At 38.3% G+C, this 23,867-nt stretch overlaps 1 protein-coding gene across 8 annotated transcripts in view; it reads left to right on the top strand.

The window, feature by feature from the left end:
* Positions 1-7,829: 7,829 nt before the first annotated feature.
* Positions 7,830-23,867, top strand: part of SCAF8 (SR-related CTD associated factor 8) — a 202,828-nt gene continuing 186,790 nt past the window's right edge. For 5 of the 8 annotated variants that reach the window (XR_004820209.1, XM_027602346.2, XM_027602348.2 and 2 more), the window contains exons 1-2: positions 7,831-9,327; positions 15,049-15,111. Coding sequence is in view for 7 of the 8 variants with exons in the window: in XM_027602346.2 (XP_027458147.1) it covers positions 9,298-9,327; positions 15,049-15,111 (93 nt within the window). In the remaining variant the exon portion in view is untranslated. Of the gene's footprint in view, positions 9,328-15,048; positions 15,112-23,867 lie in introns of all 8 variants that reach the window. The other 3 variants (XM_027602352.2, XM_027602351.2, XM_027602350.2) reach the window with 3 other exon arrangements.

Here is a 23,867-nt window from a genome sequence, read left to right as displayed (position 1 = left end):
AGCCATGGTTGTGGTCTCCGTGGTCTTCATTACCCCCAATCCCATCTGCCTCCAGGTACTCCTCCTCCTCCTCTTAATTTTTCTCTAGAGTGTGCTGCAAGGATTGAGGCATGTGCTTATTTTTCTGTATGGATTGCCCTTTTTTAATTACCATTTATTGAAAAGAATATGAATTACCTTCGCACCTTTGTTGAAAATTAATAAACTATATCTGTGTGGAAATAGGTATGAATGTATGCACATACGTATTTATGGATTTGTGGATTTTCTCGTCTCCTTTTTTATCTATGGGCTTATTGATACTCTACTACCACATTGTCCTCAAGTTGTAGTTTTATAATAATCTTTTAGATCAGTCAGTGTAAGTCCTCCCTATTTGTTTAAAACTATTTCAGGTATTCTAAATCATTTTCATCTTTGTAGAAAATGTGGGGGGCGCCTGGGTGGCTCAGTCGTTAAGCATCTGCCTTCGGCTCGGGTCATGATCCCAGGGTCCTGGGATCGAGTCCCTCGTCGGGCTCCCTGCTCGGGGGGGGAGGCCTGCTTCTCCCTCTCCCACTCCCCCTGCTTGTGTTCCCTCTCTTGCTGTGTCTCTCCCTGTCAAATGAATAGATAAAGTCTTTGAAAAAAAAAAGAAAAAAAGAAAATGTGGAATCTGTCTGTAGATTTCCAGGGAAATCCGTTTTTTAAAAATTGGCATTAAACCTTTAACTCATTTTGAGAAGAATTGTCATCTTAATAATATTGAGTCTTCCTTCCATGAATGTGTTTATCATTTTTATTTAGATTATAATTCAATACTACTTTATTTTCTTCACTTTGTTTCTGCTTTGGCCACTGGGAACTCTTTCAGCTGGTTCCTGGGTTGCTTTGACATACACATCAGTGTGTGTGCATGTGTGCATGCATGCGAATGTGTAGCACTTTCCAGGCCATCAGTAACGTTTCTCCACTCTGGCTGATGAGAATTAAAATATCCCCTGGTTCTGGGAATTGTTCAGTTTTCAACTCCCAAGTGCTTTTCTTTCTCTTTCTTTCTTTCTTTCTTTCTTTCTTTCTTTCTTTTTTCTTTCTTTTGTTCTCTCTTTCTTCCTTCCTTTCTTCCTTTCTCTCTCTCTTTCTTAAGATTTTTATTTATTTATTTATTTATTTATTTATTTATTTGACAGAGAGAGAGAGAGCACAAGCAGGGGAACAGCAGGCACAGGGAGAAGCAGGCTTCCTGCCGAGCAGGGAGCCCAATGCAGGAGTCCCAGGACCCCGGGTCATGACCTGAGCTTAACTGACTGAGCCACTCAGGCGCCCCCTCGCAAGTGCTTTTCTTTGCCTGGCCTTGTGTTGTTTTACTCTGAACATGGGCTGCTTTGTATCTAGCCAAAACTTAAGGTGACCTCTCTGCCAATTTCTAGAGTCCTTTCTTCACATAGATTACTCCTCTCTACGTAATACCCTGTTCTGCAAATTCCACCATCTTTCTAAAATCTAATCTCTGTCTCTTCAACTCAGCAAGATTTCCATGCTCTGTTTGAGTTTCCCTCCCTGAATTGTGGTCCTAAAAGAGCTGCCAGGCAGAAAGTAGAGGAATCATTGGGAAAACTTTTTTTTTTTTTTTTAAGATTTACTTATTTATTTGAGAGAGAGAGAGAGCATGGGCACGCAGGAGCAGGGGGGGGAGGGGCAGAAGGAGGGGGGAGGGGAAGCAGACTCCCCACTGAGCGGGGAGTCCAATGAAGGGCTCCATCTCACCACCTCAAGATCACGACCTGAGCCGAAATCAAGAGTGGGAAGCTCAACCAACTGAGCCACCCTGGTGCCCCAGGAGAACATTTTTTATATCCCTCCGGGTCTGTTGCCCAATGTCTGAAACAGTTGTTGCATATAATTTGCACATTTTCTGGTTGTTAATATAAAAGGTCAAGTGTGGTACCAGTATTTCATCATAGCAGGAAGTGCAATACCCCTACTGCTTTGGTTGCTATTTTACATGATATATATATATTTATAGTTGATTAGATTTTCTAATATAATTTCTACATGTAGGAATATAGAAATATAATCGTCTTGAACTGTTATTAATTCCATAATTTATCTCTGGGTGTTTTTTAAGTTTTCTAGATAGATAATTATGTCAATTAAAATAATATTTTCTTCATTTTTCTTTTCAATTCTTGGAATTTTTATTTCTTTCTTTTGTTGCATTGGTTTGAGCTTCCAAGATAATGTAGAATAGAAGTGGTAATAATTGACATTCTTTCCTATTCCTGATTTTTAAAGGAATGTTTAATATTTTCTATAGCTGTTTTTTATTTTTTATTTATCTATTGAGATATGATTGACATAAAACATTACTTTTGGGTGTACAACATGATTCAATATTTGTATACTGTATATTTGTGAAATGATCACCACAGTACGTCTAGTTAACATTTGTTTTTTAGATCTGATTGAAATACAAGTTAGGGTGGGGGGAGCACCTGGGTGGCTCAGTCAGTTAAGCATCTGACTCTTGATTTTGGCTCAGGTCACGATCTCAGGGTCTTACATGGGGCTCTGCGCTCAGTGGGGAGTTGGCTTGAGGATTCTCTCTCTCTCTCTCTCTCCCCCCGCCTCTGCCTCCTCCCCCCCCCCAGCTCACATGCGTGCATGAGTTGGTGCTCTCTCTCTCTAAAATAAACAAATAAGGAACACCTGGATGGTTCAGTTGGTTAACTATCTGCCTTCGGCTCAGGTCATGATCCCATGGGCCTGGGATCAAGCCCCAAGTCAGGCTCCCTGCTCAGCGGGGAGTCTGCTTCTCCCTCTGACCCTCTTCCCTCTCGTGCTCTCTCTCTCTCATTCTCTCTCTCTCAAATAAATATATAAAATCTTTAAAAAAATAAAATAAAATAAAATAAACAAATGGGATTACATCAAACTAAAAAGCCTTTGCACAGTAAAGGAAACCATCAACAAAACAAAAAGGCAATCCACTAAATGGAAGAAGATATTTGCAAATCATTCATCTGATAAAAGGTTAATATTGAAAATATGTAAAGAATTTACACAACTTAATATAAAAAAACAAATAATTTGATTTAAAAATGGGCAGAGGACTTGAATAGACATTTTTCCAAAGAAGACATATAGCTGGCCAACAAGCACATGAGAAGATGCTCAATATCATTAATCATCCAGGAAACGCAAATCAAAACCACAGTGAGATATCACCTCACACTGGTCAGATTGGCTACTACCAAAAAGACAAAAAATAAGAAGTGTTGGTGAAGATGTGAAGAAGCAAGCACTGTTGGTGGGAATGTAAATTTGTGTAGCCACTATGGAAGACAGTATGGAGCTTCCTCAAAAAACTAAAAAGAACTACCATATGATCTAGGATTTCTACTTCTGGGATATGTCCAAAGGAAATAAAATCACTGTCTAGAAAAAAAATCTGTACTCCTATGTTCTTTACAGCATTATTCACAGTAGTCAAGATAGGGAAACAACCTAAGTATTGACAGAAAATGGATGAAAAAGATGAGATATATATAATGAAATTTTATTCAGCCATAAGAAAGAAGGAAATCTTGCCCTTTGTAACAACATGGATGAAGCTAGAGGACATTATACTAAGTGAAATAAGCTAGACACAGAAAGACAAATATAGCATGATCTCACTTATATGTGGAATCTAAAAGAAAGTTAACTCATAGTACAGAGAGAATGGTGGTTACCAGGGGTTGGGGAGCAAGGGGGTGGGTATTGATCAAAGGGTATAAACTCTTAGTTATAAAATGAATAAGTTCTAGAAGTCTAAGTACAGCATGATAACTACAGTCAAGGGTAGTATAAAGTATACTTGCAATTAGCTAAGAGGGGTGCCTGGCTGGCTTGGTCAGAAGAGCATGTAATTCTCAGTCTCAGGGTTATGAGTTCGAGTCCCATGTTGGGTATAGAGATTACTTAAACAAACTTTAAAAAAAAAAAGAAATTTGCTCAGGGAGTAAATCTCAAGTGTTCTTACCACACACACACACACACACACACACACACAAAAGTGGTAACTATGTGAGCTAATGGATATGTTAATTAGCTTGATTGTGTTTATCATTTCACAATGTATATATATATCTAAACATCACCTTGTATTACTTAAATATATACAACTTTTATTTGTCAATCATGCCTCAGTAAAGCTGGCAGGGGAAAATACCCTATCTCCGAACACAGTCACATACTGAAGTACTTTAGCATTTGGACTTCAACATACACACTTTGGGAGACACAATTCATCCCATGGCATCACTCAAAACTGGTTAACGGGCTCCCTGCTCAGCGGGGAGTCTGCTTCTCCCTCTGACCCTCTTCCCTCTCGTGCTCTCTATCTCTCATTCTCTCTCTCTCTCAAATAAATAAAATCTTTAAAAAAAAAAAATGAGACAGGCGCCTAGGTGGCATAGTTGGTTGGGCATATGACTCTTGATTTTGGCTCAGGTCATGATCTTGGGGTCATGGGATCCACCCTGCGTGGGGCTCTGTGTTCTGTGTGGAGTCTGCTTGAGATTCTCTCTCCCTCTCCCTCTGCCCCTCCCCTCACGCATGTGCATGTACATAATAAATAATATTATGAAAGAAGGGACTTGAAATAAATAAATCTTAAAAAATGAGATATAAAATACTGAATTAGTGAAAAGGGCCAAAATTGTTATTAAAAACAATCTCACAGGGGTGCCTGGCTGGATCAGCCTGTAGAGCATGTGACTCCTAATCTTGGGGTTGTTGGGTTAGAGATTACTTAAAAATAAAATCTTAAAAAAAAAAAACCTCACAATCCCAGCACACTAATATATTTTTCAAATACGATTTTTTACTTTTTGCATCTATACTTTAGGAGCTAAAATACATTAACAGTTTACTTTACTCCTGTGTACCTAAGAGTCTATCAAATGCATTTCCCATTATTTCTAGTCTTATTCTAACCATTAAAAAAATTATTGTGGTTAAATTTAACTGACATAAAATTTACCATTTTAACTATTTTTAAGTATACATTTCTGTGGCATTAAGAACATTCACATTGTTGTGAATTCATCACCATCCATCTCCAGGACATTTTCATCTTCTCCAAATGAACCCTATACTCATTAAACACTAACTCCCCATTTCTGCCTGCCCCTGGCAGCCGCCATCTACTCTCTGTCTCCATGAATCTGACTATTCTAGGTATCTTATGTAATGGAATCATACAATACTTGTCTTTTTGTGTCTGGTTTATTTCACTTAGCATAATGTCTTCAAAGTTCATGAATGTTGTGGTACGTGTCAGAATTTCCTTCCATTTTAAAGTTGAGTAATATTCCATTATATGTGAATATACCACATTTTGTTTATCCACTCATCAATCAATGGATACTTGGACTATTGCCACCTTTTAGTTATTGTGAATAGTGCTGCTATGAATATGGGTGTACAAGTATCTGTTCAAGTCCTTTCTTTCAGTTCTTTTAGACATACACCCAGAAGTAGAATTGCTGGATCATATGGTTAATTCTGTGTTTAGTTTTTGAGGAACCACTACACCATTTCCCACAGTCTAATCACTTTTTACTGGCTGTATAATATTCCATTTGTCTCTATACCCTAATTTCTTAAAACATTCCAGAATGTTTCCTAAAGATTCTCAATTTTTCTTTTTTTTTTTCCATTGGATGGGAAATAGTTTTGGGTTAGACAATGCTCCAGGTTTTTGCCCCAGTTTAAAAAAACTCATATGCATATATCATTACTTTTGATAGCTAATAATCAAGTTGATTTTTGGTTAGTATCACCTTACAACTACTTCCCCATATCTAGGAAGTGCCCTATCCATGGGAGTAGGTCCTCTCTAGCTAGCCCTCTGCTTTCTGATTGGGTCGTCACTAGCACATATTCAAACTTGAGTCAAATAAAGTGAAATAAAAATAAAAATTCATTCCCTCCCTTGTTCTAGCCGTATTTTGAGAACATAATAACCACACAGAGCTGGTGCTACTGAATTGGGTGGCACAGACATAGAACATTTCCATGATCCCAGAAGTTCTATGGTGAGTGCTGCTCCAGACTCTGTTTTTGACTCTGACCTTTTGGCTGTGGCTGAATTAGAGCTTATGAGTTATTTCCAGAAATGATTTAGTCCTAGGGACAGGCCAATGATAACCACATTCAGAAGAGAATGTCATAAACTCTAAAATATGAGTTTCATAATTTATAATTGGGCATATCTCTTCCAGGGACAGGAATACTTCTGTGTGCTATTTCCCATATAATTCTTCCTCAAAATATGAATTAGTGATCTTCAGTTTTTTTTTGGTGATTGTCACCTAATCCAAGCTGGGTCCCTCAAATTCCTTCTCCTTCCCTTAAGAATTTGGAGTTTTCAGTCAAGTCTTCTAGGTATCTAGGATTATAAAACCAGGAGCACAAGTCATATCTCACTAGCAAAACAGAGTTGGATAAAGCAACAGAAAGAAAACTAAAACAGGTAAGCAGGCTGCCTTTTAGGCTTTCTATATTCTGGTTCCTTAGGCCATTGGCATTCCTGACTTTGGAATCAGGACAAAAACTACCCACATCCTAATAATGAATTCTTCTATGCTCAAGCTAGCTTGAATGGGTTGGTATATTGGGAATTGGAATCCTAACTAATACACACACATACATATACTATAGATATGGGTATTGACATTTTCACATTGTGGTATGTGTGGTGGTTCATAAACTTTGTACTTAGTCGTTGCACTGGGCCTCCAGACTTCCTGTAGCCCCTCTGATCTTTCTCTACTTTCCCTCTTGCTTTACTTCCTTCTCATCTTGAGTGCTTAGGCTGTCCTTTTTTTTTTCCTTCCCTCTCTTTTCCTTCCCTTGATCAAAGTATGCCGACTGCTATCTTTCTGGGTGTGGAAGCTTTATAAAATCAAGTCATGTAACATATTAACAACTGATTTTATTTTTTAGCTTGTATTGCATTTCACTCTCTCAGGCCTAAGTAATTCGGTCAACATTCATTAATGAATGACTGAATAAATAATCCCTGACAGGCCAAAGCAGTGAATGTTGAGCTTTAGAATCTGGCATGGATTGTACTAAGTGGGGTACTTATGCAAGTCATGGCATGCTCCTTTAGATGGACTGACTGGGGGAGACCTCTTGCAGGAGGAAGATAGGATGAAGGGTCTGCTATGAAAAGAACACAAGCATCAGCATCCCAGAGGGAAGGGGCACGTCAAGTGTTCTAGGTGGGAAAATGCTTTGTGTTGCCAAGGAACAGAAAGGAGGCCAGTGTGACCAGAATGAAGAGAGTAAAAGCAGAGTAGCATGGATTGTGGTAGGCAGGGCCTTCACGCCCTAGAAAAAGATTATTGACAATATCTGAAGAGCAATGAGAAAATCCTAAAGGGATGTAAGTCAGACCTCATCTGACTTGTGTCTTAACAAACAAACCAAAAAAGTCCCTCTGGCTCGTCTGGCGAATGAATCCTAGGAAGACAAGCAGGAGAACCTAGAAGGCTACAGCAATTGTTGACCAGAGATCAAAACGTCTAGGCCTATGAGGATTGGAGGTCAGTGGTGATGGAGAACTTTTGTGACCACATTTTGAGATTCTGAAGGTGGAAATATAAGCTCTTACTGATGAAGAAGTTATCCTTTTTACCTTTTAAGTAGTCAGCCCCTATATTAAAGTTGTTTTAATGAAATAGACCTGGACCCTAAGAAGTCAAGAAAGGGCCTGCCTTTCTCAGTTTCATAGGCTTTGGGCTCAGATCTTTTACCAAAGTACCTTGGGTCCAACAGTCCCCCAGCATAAAATTCTGCCATTTTCCTCCCTTCTCGTTGAATGAACTTGGGAGGTGACCGCTGGAAAAAAAAAAAAAAGGCTTTCAGCAAGAGGACAGCGGCGTTTGGGGTTCAGTGGTACATCCTAACTTTTAATTTCAATTAATGTTCGCTTTTAATTTGGTATTGGTTATTTTACATTTGCACCAAGTGGGAGAAGGCATTTTGCTAGCAGCATCTCTTTCTTCATCTTCGAATACTGTATTCACCGTCTTAACTCCAAACGGCCTAGAGCAAAATTCCTTTAGAATAATTCATCTTCCACTAAACCTGAGTTCCTTTTCACCTATCCAAATCTTGTGCGCCTGGGACCCGCTTCCCGCGGCGCAGACAAATGCACTCATTGTCTGTGCACCAGTCCCCCTGGATTTTATACAGCGTGCATTTCCTGCTCTGAGCCGCTTGCTGCGTGCGTGCTTCCCTCGTCCCCCTGCCCCCACCCGGATCCGAAGCTTTTGTTTCTCACATTTCCTCCCGACGCTATTAAAATGCATGGACACATCGTTTCTAAATAAATGAACGTCTAGGAACTTTTCTTTTGGCTTGTTAACCTTTAGGCCGCTGTCCAGTGAAGTTCTGAAAAACAACTGAACCCAACAGCTCACGTAAAAGGACCAATCTACTTGGAAACAACGGAAACGTGGACATTATTTCCCAAACTTGTCGCGACAGGGGACACTTGTGCACTCCTCGGAGTAACGCTTTGCAGGGGCCTCCAAGGGCGGGCCGAGGCGCTCCACGCGGCCGCAGCGCTCGCTCCCGTGTCTGCAAGGCGCGGGGAGGGGGCGAGGCGCGGGCGGCCCCGGGCCGAGCGGAGCGGGACCTCCGGGCGGCGACGCTCTGGCCCGCGCTCGCTCGATGGTTTCCGCGCGGCCGCTAGGGCCCGCGCGGTCCAGTCACCAGGGGGCGCGCTGGCCGGCGCCGCGGATCTCCGAGGTGCGCGGCCCGACTCGCGTCCGCCATATTGGATGCCGCAGCCGCTGCTGCCAGCGCTTCCTCCTCCGTCTTCGCTGTGCGGTGCTGGTTCCTGCGGCCCGAGCGGCGGGGAGGTGAAACAGGAGTCTGACGAAGGAAGAAGAAGGAGGGGGTGGAGAGTGTAGGGGACGGGGCTGGAGGGCGGAGGACCGAGACCGAGCGGGGCGGAGAAGAGAAGGCGCCGCGGTCCAGCCCCTCCCCCGCCCGCTGCCGACCCGCCCCGGCAGCGCCTGTGTTCCCCAGACCGGCGCTCCGCCCGCCCTAGCGGCCATGCCGGGGCCTCGCTGCCCCTGAGGGAGTCCTTCCCTGCCAGTGCTTGCCCTTCCACTCCCGTCCCGGGGTCGCAGCGGCCGGGTCTCCCGCCGGTGCCCCTCCTCGCGGCCGCGCCGCCGCCCCCGTCTCGCTCTCCCCACCCAGTGCAGTGGCCGCCGCCTCTTCCGCCGCCGGGCTCGGGGCCTCCGCACCGACAACATGGAGGCTGTGAAAACCTTCAATAGCGAGGTTGGTATTGCAGTCTAGCCTCCCCTCCTGCCCACACCTCCCACCGGGACTCGGCGCGCGGGAGCAGGGTGGGTGCGGGCCTGCAGGGTTTCCCAGGGTGGGGCGAGTGGTGGCCTAGCTGTGTCGAGGGGGGGGAGGGGGAGGGGTGTTTCTCTGCCCCGCGCCCCTCCCCCGAGTCCGAGGGGAGGGCTCGGGGAGGGCCGCCCCGGGGCGGAGGGAGGTTCCGGTGTCTCCAGCGCCCTACTGAGTGGCTGAGGGTTTGGAGGGAAGGGCCCTTAGGGCCCTCCCCCGGAGGCTCCTGGCAGGTCTCTCGGGGTCAGTTCCGCCGAGGCCTGGCCCGCCCACGTCTTTCCTGGGCCTGCGGGATTTTAAGTGCTCGCCGGACATCACTGCCCCGACCGCCTCTTGGTCCTTAATGAGGCAGGGACCGGTGGGGGTAGTACAGGAAGGGAACCTGCAGGGGTGATGATCTGTGGTCACGTTGAACGTACTGTTTATACTTGAGACACTGTTGGCTAGGTAACGTGCCAACTAGGGACTTACGCTAAGAGAATGGCTGATCCGGAGGCAAGGTTTTCTGCGATTTATCATACCTTACTTCCCCCTTCTCTCATCATCAGGACATAAAGACAAATGGTAGGGAGAGAGGTCTATGCTTCGAGAGGGGAAGATGCTGGGGAAGCATTTCCCACGGGCTCATTCACACGTAAAATCTCACACTAGAAAAGAAGCAGGTGTCCACTTTTCACTATCTAATTGAATTTACTAGTCTGAAAGGGGATAGGTTTCGATAAAGAATGTTAATTTTTTTAAAACTCCGATTTAAGTAGACCCTAGTGCAAACATTAAACATAACAAGTACCTATCTATACAACCAGAATTAATCTTATCTGTATGCCTTGGAAGAAAATTTTTAATGTGATATTAACTAAAGTTGCATAAATTTTATGAACTTGGTGTGAAGTGCTAATAGTCTGTTCGATAGTATGGTTAACAAAATCTTAAATACTCACCTCTTAAAATACCAGACATATTGCTGTGATAATCCCAGCAGGACAATACTTTCAAAAGCTGTTTCACAATTTTGTTTCTTTTATTTTTTCTTTCTCTTCTTTTAAGAATTAGCATTTGGGAAGCTTAGCAAAGGGCTAAAAGTTAGATAACATTCATTTGAGTTGGACTCTCCATATTAGAGTACATAGTAGTGACACAGTTATATGAAAGCTAACACTTTTTGTAAAGGATTTTCTTTTTTGGTATTGGATTTTCTTTCTCTTTTTTAACCACTTCTTGATACATAGTGCAGTAGATTTGAGAATCTTTTTTTCTTTTAGGAACTTATAGTTGATAATTAGAAAATTTCGTTCTCCCAGCAATACTTTATAGCACTTAAATTCTAGGAGAAAACGTATTTAACGGTAGTATATGTTCCAACTTACTGTTAATAATTGCACAACTGTGCAGGAAAGAAAACAGCTGTATGTAACCTTTCTGTGTGCTACATATAGTGGTACAACACTACAGAATGTTAAACTTTTTAAAAACGCTATATAAAAAAAAATCCTTTCTTTCCATTGCAGTTATTTGATTTTATCCTGCCCCCCCCCATTTTTTTAAAGTTTTTTTTTTTTTTAGTAATGTCTGCACCCACGGTGGGCCTGGAACTCATGACCTGGAGATCAAGAGTTGCACGCTCTTCCCACTGAGCCAGCCAGGTGCTCCTACCCCACACCTTTTTGATCGTCTCTCCTGTTTGTCTAGGGGCTTCCTAATAGGTATCCTCCCTCACTCCCAGCACCTCTTCCTCCCACGAAATTCTGAATAGGATGTCTCATGTGGTGGATAGAAAAAAGGTGTTACTACACATGGTTGTCATAGTAGAGCACGGTGGAATAAAATGATAAATTGGTTTTCGTTTTAGTATTTCCCTTAAGGATAGGGAGCCTAACATTTACATGGCTAGCTAGATCTTTCACCTTTTTTTCTCATCTAACCTTTACAGGATTTGAGATTGGCAGTAGTAGTCCCATTTCAGTGTATGTAGCACTCTTTCTCCCTGTGGATTTCAAAGAACTTAGAAAATCTTTTAATTCCCTTATTTACTAACATGATCAAACTTCACCTTGTTTGATTGTGGAGTTAGCTTAATAACAGTAACAATATAGTCACAGTTGGGGAAAGAAATTACATTCAAAGAAGATTCAGAAGAGTATCCTTTTTATTTTAAACACAAAATACATATTTTTTTTTCTGACTTTGAATATAGTTTCTTTGAATGTCTGATGCTTGCTGTTGTAAAAACGTTCTTGCAAGTAAGCATATAATAGGGACTAATTCGGTAATGAATATTTTCCATTAAATCACATATTGCAAAGTGCAAAAATAAAGGAATTTTGAGTTAGAGTGAATTTGGCTTTTGAAGGCCTATTTAAAATATGAAATGCTTGCTAATTCTCATGTTTTTTAAAGACTATCCCCCCCCCCCCCAGCATTGGCTTGAAAATAAGAACATGCCAGAGATATTGAAGTTAAGAATATAGGTTTTTTTTTTTTTTTTAAGATTTTATTTTTAAGTTATCTTTATACCCAACATGGGCCTCGAACTCAAAACCCTGAGATTGGGAGTTGCATGCTCTACCAACTGAGCCAGCCACGCACCCCAAGTTAAGAATATAGATTTTTAATTTGCAAAGCACAGATGAGTTACAGTCTGAAAATCCATGACCTCATGTAGCTTATTTATGAGTCATGGTCAACATATGCAACTGCCCCCACTCCCAAGTATCATAATATCTCAAATGGGTCTGTGGCCTCTCCTTCCCTGTGTTCAGAGTCACTGTCAGAAGATCCTTTACGAGGTAAATTTCTCTTAGCATAGGGTCAATGAGATTGAGGCCCGAGAATTGATATTTAATTGCCCAATGTGCTAGTTTTGTGCGAAAGCCATAATTTACAGTTAAGCATTATCATTGTGATGAGTTAATCCCATGAATAGTAATGTCAGTTCTGAAATGATGAAAGAAAGTTTGTTCAGATTGGTATATAAGACTCCCTAAGAGTCTGTGCTTGACCTGAGCAGTTAACTCTAAAAGAATTATTACCATTACAAGTGCCATAGTTGTAGCTGCTCTAAGATTGTGGCATAGCCTTGTTATGAAGGTTTAGAGTTCTCACTTCAGTGAAAAGGGTCACATATTGGGCTGCTTAAATTCCGTTTTTAGGACCACAGTTGATTACTCGAAGGCAGCAGTTTTTTGTGAGCTGCATATCTGTACTTTGTCCTTAAGATTGCCACTGTATGGTGGTCATTATGGTAAGGTTATTGTTTTTGTTTTTGGAAAGACGGAAAAGAATAGCAATGCATGACTCTTTCCTTAGAAAATTATAACTTAATTGGAGAGGGCACTTGCATAATATAGGAACTCTTAATACATGGCAAATGGAAGAATCTGTTATGCATTGGTTATGCTTAGGCAAAGTAACTGGAGGAGATGATTTTTACTTGTATATTGGATTCTTTTAATTTTTAAGGACTTAAAAAAATTGTCAGTACCGTTACTATACTTCAAGTGAACACTTTCAGATAATCAGATATTAGTGATCAGGTTTTTTCCCCCCTAAGTTCTTTGTATAGCTTGTTGCATTACTATGGTTGTTTTTTCCATCATGATCCATTTCTCTTGCTGCTCAGAAAAGGCTGAGTGGTTTAGCTAAAGGACCAGACATGTAGGTGTGAGATGTGTCAGGAAAATTATCACAATTTAAATTTTAGATTTACCTTGGTTCATAAATTCATGATTCTAGTACCTTTTATCATCTTTAGGATGCCTAAATTCTTACTGTTTTTGTCCTTAGGACTCCTCAGTTAGATAGCTTACTCTTTAAACTGTTCCAGGATGCAGACTTTCCAGAGTCCCCTTAACATCCAGGACATTTTCCTCTTCTATGCCTTGTCTTTCATATTAAAAGTGAAATCCCATCTCTGCTTTACTCTATTTCTACTTTTGTTTCCAGAGTGTACATTTGCCTAACTACAGGACTTTATATACTTTTCCCAGCAGTATCTAGTAGTAGACATGGGATGGTGAACAGTGGAAAAGGTAGAGGGAATAATAAAAGCCTGTGAAATCTGTTTTTTCTTTGTATGTTTTCCTTTTGTCTGTGGTTCAAGAAAGGGATTTGATGTGAAGCAGCTGTAAAACTTGGCATTTTTTTGTTTCATTTTCACCTATCAGGGAATGTCTCCTTTTCCTTTCCTTAGTCTTCCCTATTTTAACTTTCCAGTGGGTGTCTTGGCTAATTGGATCAGTCCTTTTTTGTTTCTACCTTGTGAAACTCCCTTAAAGATACAGCATACTTAGTGTTGTAAAGGAAGGAACCTTTCACTAATCCCTCCGTGTCCCAGCGGTTTAGATGAGAATTTCTCAACCTCAGTACTATTGATATTTTGTTGTGGATAATTGTTTGCTGTGAGGAGCTGTCCCGTGCATTATATGATGTTTAGCAGTAATCCTGGCCTCTACCCACAAGGTGCCACTATGGTGACAACCTGAAATGTCTCCAGACATTATCAGATGTCCCTTGGGGAACAAAATAGACCTTGGTTGAGAATCACTGATTTAGTTCCCATTACACAGTCTTAAAAAAATTGTACTTTCCCTTCTAGTGATTACTGGAAATAATATAGTGATAAGTCTTTCCCACCAGACTATAAGGTTCATGAGGATAGTGACCAATTGCTTCATATTCTCAGTACATAGCTCAGTGCCTTAATACATACTGTGTGTCAAAGATTTCTTGAATGAATGAATGAATAATGTACTTGGGATTGAATAACTTGGACCAAGGTAGTTAACATTTCTGGACATTTGGTTTCCTCTGTGTAAAGTAAATGATTGATTTGAGTTTATATTTAGGTTCTCTGTTAGAAGATTCTTTGATTAAATATAAAATTAATTTTGGGGAGGACTTAGTACATATAAGGATTTTTTTTTGAAGGTCATTTTATGGCACTGTGGGAGCCTAGGAGATCAGGTGGAAAATTTTAAATCAAAACTCTGATCTTTTTGTAATTTTCACTTATTAAGGAGGGAGCGTTGGGAGGGAGCTATTGCATTTGAAGATTCCAGTTTATTGAATCCATCCTAAGCTTTGTTTTGTAATTACGCTATTTTCAAACTTTTTTTTTTTTTACTGCTTTTCAATTTAAAACAACATATGGTAAAAGTTGTGGGGTTTTTTCCTTATATTATTTTAAAAATTTAGAAAACAAGGATAATTGAGATCGATGATAATGATTTTTTGAGACTGCTTTGAGAGTGTTACAGTCTTAATCATTCAAGATAAATATAAAAAATTTTTGACAAGACAAATAGCTCTATCATTTTATTCTAGGCTAGCACTGAGTTTGTTACAGTAATTTTGATTGACATTTAGGGGACATCTGTATTCCGCAGTTTCCTAAATAGTCATATTTTATGATCACTTGCTTTTTTTTTAGAAGTATAGTTGGCTTAGAATAAGTGATGATATTACTACTTGTGCATGGAATTTCAGATATCTCTTTCTAGGGCCAGTTTTCCTGTTATTGGACAACTTCTAACTCAATGGTATGAGAGAATGTAATCAACCTTGACCTTGAACACTGGCTGAGCTCCTGAACTCGAGCTCATTTTATCTGGTTTTGTTTTCTCAACATCTTTCTCTGCTCCTCTCTCTCAGGATTGTGCCTCTACTCCTGCTTGTACAGACTGCTTTTCCAGCAGCATGGACACAAGAAGCATAGTAAGATGATTATAATGCACATAAGGCAGGCCCTTTGGAAAATACTAGGTTTAAATTGGTAGTGAAATGATGTCTTGATTATATGGGTAGTAATTGGGAAGCAGAATAAAGTTTGTCACTTCAAATGAATTAGTAATCTTAAAGAGAACATGTAGGGAATAGTTGAATTTCTTCACAAATAATAGGTTAACTGAAAAAAAAAGTTATTGTGCTTAATAGTGAACATAAATCATATATACTCTTGTTGCATTTACTTGCATTCTGCTCCACATAATTTTACTGTATTGTAAAAGGAATATAATATTACCTATTTAACGTGAATAAATTGCAAGCTTATTAATTTGATGATTGGAAATAAAATACATCTTATATTTTGAGGAAGTTCTTCAAACTATAAGATGACAGATCATTGACAGATATGCTGTAGGGATGGAGAAACAAAAAAAGACTAAATCGAATTTTTGGTTTTCTAATTATAGAGGAGCAGATTTTGGTAGTGCTACTATTATGAGAAATAAATGCTGATGAGGAATGTTTCTGTAGCCTGTAATTTCTTATCTGAGTTAATGCTATCTCAAGTTTGATGGTAAACGATGCATTTGTGCTTTGATTTTAATTTTATGCATTTATTTGGTCTTCTCATTCTGCTTTACAAGCATTTCTGAAACACCATATTTGAAACTCAGGGAAGGATAATGTAAGTGAATTCTGGTATCTGCTGTAGGTCAGGAAGTATCTTAGTAACTTTGACATCACTACAGTTAGTGAGAATGGGGAATATAGCATATTAATGTTTTTTAAAGATAGTTATGGCTATTAAGTTTTGTATTCCAAATTTGCTTTTAAAATCCTTCTGCAGCTTATTATAATTTATATAGGTTGATTTGAAAGATCTAGCATTTCATTCTTTCATTCATTTAACCAGTGCTGAAGTGCTTACTGTGTACCAGGCATTTTTCTTTCTGCTGGTATACATTGGTAAACAAGACAGACAGGAAGCATACCCTCTTGGAGCTAATGTTCTTGTAATCTTTTTTTTTTTTTCTTTCACTTCATCAGCCTTGTGTGCAGTGAGTGACCCTGCTGTGGAGCTAGTGAGGCTGTGCAGGCATCGCTGACTGGGAGTTTTGCTGGGGTTGGGCTGATTGCAGCCCTTCTCTGCAGGCGCAGTTCTGCTTGCTCTTCTCTCACCATTTTGCCTTAGAGTCTAGAAAGCTCGTCTGCTATTCAAAATAGAGATTGAGCAAGTAGACTTACTTAAACATGTTTTCAACAATGGCAAAATAAGATGAGCTACATTAAGTTTTATTTTACACCAATTTTTTTGTCATGTATTTTTTAAAAAATATCTGTTTTGGAATATAACTGTTGCTAAAAGGTAACAGCTTTAAGAATGTTTCCTTTTGTCAATGAGATATTAATTAGTCTCCAGGTGCAAATGATTTTTTTAAAAAAGCTTAAGTGGTGACCAAACCTTCATGAATTTGAAAGAATATAACTATTTTTAAAATGAACTTTTGATTAAGTACGTGATAAAATGTGGTCTCTTTCTTATAAACACTTTTTAGATTTGATTGGACTCCTCAGGGCTAGTTTGAGTAGCCTGTGAGTAAAAGATGAAACACTTTGGATCATGTTTCTTATATCTTAGTGTGTAGAACTTGGGGAATGGTTTAAAGATCTTTTTATACTGGTGACAGCACCTAAAAGGTTTACTGGTATACCTGAAACTGATACAGTGTTCACTCAGTTATATTTTAATTAAAAAAAAATGTTGACCAAGCCCTAGTTAATGGCTTTTTAAAATTTAGTAAGATTCTTACACTATAAAATTTTATGGTAAAAAAAAAATAGGGGTATTTGAATTTATTAAAATATTTGAAGTATATGGGTAAAAAGAATGTTGAATAAGTTAAAATTTTTATAAACCAAAACATATAGTGGATGTCTACTTTCTGTGTAGTAGCTTTCTGTGATGAAAAATGTCTGGCTTAGGTATTTCTGAAATACTTTTTGTTTACCAAACACTGTTAAAAGTGAGCCACTTTATAATACAGTGTTTTGTATTCTGACCCTTTTTTCCCCAACCATCATGTTTCAGTGGAATTTTAGGGTAAGCTTGTGAGAAAAGTAGGGTAGGTGCTACCCTCCTTTTACCGACTAGAAAATGGGCCACCGCTGTGGTTTTACCAATAAACTGCTACTTGTAAGTGTTAGAGCTGAGAAGGACCCAGGCCTCAACCTCTGGTTGTTTTTCTTACCCTTCTGTGTAAAGGAGAACTATCACTCAGTTTTCCACAAGTCCTTTTTACTGGCATAGTGTCTAATTATAAATTAGCTTTATTTTTTCACACTTTTGAACTTTAAAACTTCAGATTTATAGAGAAGTTACAAGAATGATAAAGAATTTTATGTACACCTCATCCTGATTTCTCTGCCTGATTATGTTAACCATTTTTGCTTTTTTGTTCACTCCCCACATAAACATGAACACATGAAAACTTTTTTTATGGCATTGTGATGGGAAATGCAGTTCATGATGCCTTTTACTTTTGCTTTTAAATGACTATTTTCTACAGTGATATTCTTTTACATAGCCATAGTACAGTGATCAAAATCAGGAAATTAACATTGGTATAGTGCAATTGTCTGCAGATCTTATTCAGATTTCATTAATTATATCATTAATGTCTTTAATAGGGTAAGAGTAAATCCTATACCACATCTTGGCATTCATTCATCTTGTCTCTTTAGTATCCTTTAATCTGAAATAGTTGGTTATAACTCTTTCTTTACTTTTTATGACCTTTGATGATGTTTAGTGATAATAGGCCAGTTGTTTTTGCAAGTCTTTCAATATGGATTTGTCTGCTGTTGCTTCATGATTAGATTCAGGGCATGCGTTTTTGGCAGGAATACTCCAGAAAGTGATAACTGTGTTCTAAGGAAGCACATGATGTCTATTTATCCTGCTAATAGGGATGTTAACTTTTTTTTACAAGGTTTCTCCATTGTAAAGTTACTGTTTTTTCCCTTTGTAACAAGTATCATTTGGGGAGGTATTTTGAAACTAAGCACATACCTTGTTACTTGTCAGACTTTCACCCATTTAAGCCATGCATTTAGTTCTTGCCTGAATCAGTACTAGGATGATTGCCAAAAGGTGCTGTTCTTTGTCTGTCATTTCTTTATTATTGGCATTCTATAAGAGTTTTTCCTTCTCCCCATTTATGTATGTATGTATGCATATCAGTATGAACTCATGGATTCTTTTTTATTCATTGGGGGTTTTTGATGTAGATTGTCTCAGTTTTGACCAGTCAGAGCTACTTCAGGCTCTCTCTTGTGTCCCTTTGATGTGTGCTCCTTATCTTCTGAGTATTTAGCTTCTTATGTAGTAAGATATTCCCACCCTAGCCTTGCAGTCAGTCATTTCTCCAAGGACCTCTGATCTGGTTTCTTCTTGTGGATATTTATTAATGGATTGAACTAGAATATATACATATATGTATGTATTTATGTATATATATCTACGTATATGTGTGTATACACATACATTTTTGATTTTTAACTGTCTGCCTATCTAAAAAGCCATGGGTTCATTTTAGCCTTTCCTCTTTCCAATTCTGTATGTAATTCCTTTCTCTGATAGTGAGAAAACTAGTTTCTGTTATCCACAGTGTATTTACATATTATTCGTTCAAACCTGAAACACACAGAAAGTAGTTTCAGAATTGGTAAACCATGTCTCTGAAATCAAACCGATTAACTAGAATTTAATATTTGTTTATAGCTCATTTTTTGTTTAACCTGACGGTATATAGTCAAAATGCTGTGTTCGAACATGGCTTGGTTAGTTTTTTACCCTTAACATAGTTCTGCTATTTGTTTGAAATATAATTAGATTCATTTTTTTTTCTGTTTGTATTCCATTTTATTTTTTTCTTCATCCATTTTTGTTATTTCTTTAGTATGGAAAGCATTAACCATAAATTAACTTCAATCTTCCCTTTTTATTAGCTTCAGCATTCATAACCACGTATGCTATAGTTAAATTTTTTTTCTTAACATTCTTCAAATCAAATAACAAGCCAAAATTCAGAAATTTAGTTATGGAGAAGGTCTTAGGTGAAAAATCTGTTTCTAATAGTGCAGATTCAGTTCATAGGTGAAAGGAAGTGTGCAAAACTTTTATTCTCTCGTGAATGGAATCTCCATTCATGGGGGCAATAATCTGTTTCTGTAGAGGACCAGATAGTAAGTATTTTAGGTTTTTGTTAGCCACTGAAGGTCTCTTTCACATATTCTTGTTGGTCTTTCACAGTTCTTTTAAAATACAAAAAATGTTCTTGGCTTGAGAGCCTACGAAAATAGGCCATGGGCCATTTTTTGCTGGATCCTGCTGCAAACTTTGAAACCTGAGAACTTGATTAATAACATGCTATTTAATAAGTCAAAATTATAATTGAGCAAGAAAATATATTCCTTACAGCCTTTATAATCTTACTTGAACGTCAAAAACAATTTAAAAAGCTGCCTTAGTGAAAATAATTTATTCAAAATTTTGAGCAGTTAACCACCAAGTACAGACACTATTCTAGGCTCTAGAGATTTAACGGTGTACAAAACAGATTCCAAAAGAAAACACAACCCCGTCCACAAACAACCTCTGCCCTCCTGGAGTTTACATTCAGTTTTTGTGTATGGATGTGTGCTGGAAATTCCTATTTCTTGTTTTTCCTCAGTGACATTTTTATCTGTTAAAAATTGTTTTCATATTACTTGCAAAGCAAACATTTTCCTGAAAACTTGATAAAAAAATGCAGCAAAGGGGCAAATTTTAGAAGTTTGACTCATTGCTTCCCATCCCTTTTTTGTGACGTGTGATTTTTATTTGAAAATGATTCTTAATCGTGATGCTTTCAGTGTATAGCTACACTAACTCACTAGAAGATGGCAAGTTAGACTTCATTAATCGGGACAGAGAACCTAGACTTAATTTAGTGGTAAATACATGTATGTTACAGAATCTTTAAAAAATGTTATTCAAATATATAATAGTAATTCAGCCAGTCTTTCTTTAAGGCTTTAGGGAATAATATGAGAATGATTCTTAAAATACTCTCCAAAGTTTGAGAACCATGGTGAAAGCAGTTGCTTATGTAGTTTTCCTGAAATACAGAAAAAGTTGGGGCACCTGGGTGGCTCAGTCGGTTAACTGTCTGCCTTCAGCTCAGATCATGATCCCAGGGTCCTGGGATCAAGTCCTGCATCGGGCTCTCTGTTCAGTGGGGAGCCTGCTTCTCCCTCTCCCTCTGCCTGCAGCTCCCCCTGCTTATGCGCTCTCTCTCTTTCTGTCAAATAAATACATAAAATCTTAAAAAAAAAAATAGAGAAAAACTCTCCTGATAGGGCTACTACCTAATCTAATAAAAGCTCCAGAACTGTGTGCGGGTTATCTATTTTGATTTTTATTCACTATTGTCCCTGGCTAAATATTGAATAAAAATCATCAGAATGAGTTTTTAGTATATTAAATGTTTATTGCAGAAAGGACTTCTATCTTTGAGTATTTTTTGTTCAAGCTTTTAATAAACCAGTAAGTGCCTTTTTATATAGGAATCCCTCTTATTGAGCAGAATCTTCTGAATTCTTGTCTCTATTCTGTCAGAGAACTCAGAACTTTTTTAAAAGGCATATCTCTGCTTTGGTGGCAATTATGAGAACAAGGGTTGTAACCAACTTCACTGAAGGGTATTGACATTTTAAAGGAATTGGCCAGAGGCTAGCATATCATTCCTTGTACAAAATTCACCAATCAGTACTTTTATTCATTTGCAAAATCAGAGGATTAAGATGTCTTAGGCCTCTTAGAGCTGTAATAGTTAATGATTCCAAATAATTCTGCGAGGGCTTCCTTTATTTTGCTAGTCCTTCGAGATTGTTAGATAACCTACTCAATTTTAATAACAGTTTTCCAGTTGCTAGAATGTAATGATATCCCATGAAGGTTTTCATGTAATAGCAACTAGTGGTTGGAAAGAATGCTGCTGGGAAGTAGTTGCTAGTTGTTTGAGCTTTATTTTTTATGCATATTTGCCATCTATCAGGCATTATATTCTGCAGAGTGGTTACCAGCATTAATTAGATACCCATGTTCTTTTTCTCAGCTCATATTCTAATAGGGGTGGGAATGGGAATGTTTTACCACAAAGAGTTAGAAGGTAGTATAATGAATAGTATGATACAAGAAGTAGTGATATAGCCTGTGTATACTATGTGTAAGCTCTTCATGTGTATCATGATGTACACAGAATGAGGCAGGAGATGTTATGTGAGGCAGAGGGTGAAGATCATTTTTGAGGAAATGGTAACTTTGGGAAGGGGATGGGATGGGAGGAATGATGAGAATTGGCCAAGGATCTTTTGATGAAAGGCCTTTGTACACTGTGTATAAGACCTCATTTTTAGTCAAAAGGGAATGGAGATTCTGAAGGGTTTTAAAATTGTGTTTTAGTAAAATGAGTAGTATCTTTGGAGCAGGGCAGGGCAACGGGATGAGATCGGGGGAAGGGAGGTTAAATTAGCATAGAGAAGATGAGGGGCTCAACTAGAGTAATAATAGGGAGAAGAAGAAGGGATGAATGCAAGAGATATTTATTAGTAATAGGGAGCTGGATATGAAGTTGGGGGTGGTGCCAGGGCTTTGGTTAAGTGCTGAGGTAAATAAAATGGTATGGTACTAATTACTAAGGTGGGCAAATCCGGAGGAGCTAAAAACTTGAGAAAGATAATTTGGTGGGTTGGGTTGGAGTGGGATCATTTTTAATAACCTGGAATAAAAGAAAGATCGTTAGTATGGAAGAATGAAGTATCCATATCACAGCTACCCAAAGATACTTGCTGAATACAGTAGTAATTTTGTATATCTTGAAGATTTGGTGTCTATGGAACATCAAGGTGGGAGATATCCAGCTGGATATATAGGCACCTAAGGAGAATAGATAAAAAATGAGGATTTAGGAGAGGGTATAGTTGCCTAGGGAGATGATACAGAGAATTAAGCAGGCTTAGGGCAGAATCCGGTAGAATCTTTATGTTCTTCAGTTTTTTTGTTAATTTTTTTAAGATAAAGCTTTGACGTTTTCCATTATATTTGTGAATATGAGGACATTTAAAAAGCAACTCTGCGTGGAATACTCTTGGTTTTGAATTCTTACACAATTGCTGTTCTTTGTAATTACAGTTTAGTTGTAAATGGCATGATCTATGAATAAAATTAAAGATTTAAATGTTGTTTGAGATTTTATTAGAATTTAACATTAGGCCTACTCATCATCCAACATTTTATTAGCTCTTCCTAGTCACATAATTTTTTACCTTAATTTTATCTATAATAAACGATTTATTGTGAACATGGAATTGTGAATGTAAGGACTATATCATTTAGAAATAGAACCTGTATTTATTTGAGAAATTTCAGCTAATGTGGTTTGTGGGGATTTGTTATGGAGAGAATTTACAAATGAATTATTCTTTCTTATTTTCATTTTGGGCATTTCATTATTGATAGTACTTCTAAAGTTAAAAGTATGTAAATTCATATTATTTAATTTTAATGTTTTACAAAAGACATAGGGAAGAACAAATTAAAGGAAGTTGGATTGTTTGTATCTCAGGGAAAATTTGAACTGAAGAGTTATTTTTTATATATATGCATGTTCATATTTATAGATTTTGTTTTCTTGCTTGGAGAATCATTTCTGTTCTCTTTGAATTTAGAATACTAGACCATTATAGTCATGTTATACATTTGTAGCTATAGGCATAACTAGAGTGTTTGGTTCTATGATTGGGTTTCGTGTTTACTTCCATGCTTAAACTCGATTTCCAGAAATTACAAATTTTAGACCTGTAAGACCTGTGATAGTGTATCATTTAACAGACTCATTTTATGGATGAGGAATCGACTGAGAGATGATGAAACTTGTTTAGTATTAAAGGCACATAGCAACCAAATTAAAAGAAATTTCTGTTCTTTGTGTCTCAGTTTAATGTCGTTTTTATGTTTTCAGTATGTTTTTAGTGAGATTTTGGTAGTATTTATGTGTGTTGGAGGTAGAGGAGGAGTGGGAATAGGTGATTCTTAGTTATTATCATTTCATGCTACACCTGGGTCAGGATAAGGAACAAACAACTATACTCCTGTTCTCCTGCCCATAAAATAAGGTACCATGGGAAAATGTGCAGGCCTTGGCAAAGAAGTATTGTGCAGTAACACCCCCACCCCCCTTTAGTGGGCAGTTTTCTAGCAATTCAGCCCTCCGCAGAAAAGTGAAAAAAGGCATTAAGTACAGAGCTCACATACCCTGTACCTTCTTTGTGGGAGAGGAGTGCAATTACTCTATTAGCCTGTATCCTTAGCATGTTTTTATTTTTCACATTTTAGTAGTAATGGTTACTTTGTAACTACTTCCTTTAGATTGTCCCAGACTGCTGTTTACAAGGCTCCTGGTTCAGGTATTTAAAGCATGGCAAAGTTGCAAAGTCAATATGGTTGCTGTCGAAGTAAGATGTGAGAGATTATAGGTGACAAGGAGATAGTTTTATCATTTATAAAATGGGATTACACAAGGTAACCTTCAGGGTCTCTTAAATATTAACCTTAATGAAAATGTTTTCTAATTAATTTTTTAAAGATTTTGAGAGAGAGCACGAGAAGGGGGAGGGGCAGAGGGAGAGGGAGAAGCAGACTC

The sequence above is a fragment of the Zalophus californianus genome, chromosome 7, assembly GCF_009762305.2.
Source record: "Zalophus californianus isolate mZalCal1 chromosome 7, mZalCal1.pri.v2, whole genome shotgun sequence".
Taxonomy (NCBI): Eukaryota; Metazoa; Chordata; class Mammalia; order Carnivora; family Otariidae; genus Zalophus; species Zalophus californianus.
This window is presented reverse-complemented; position numbering and strand designations above follow the sequence as displayed.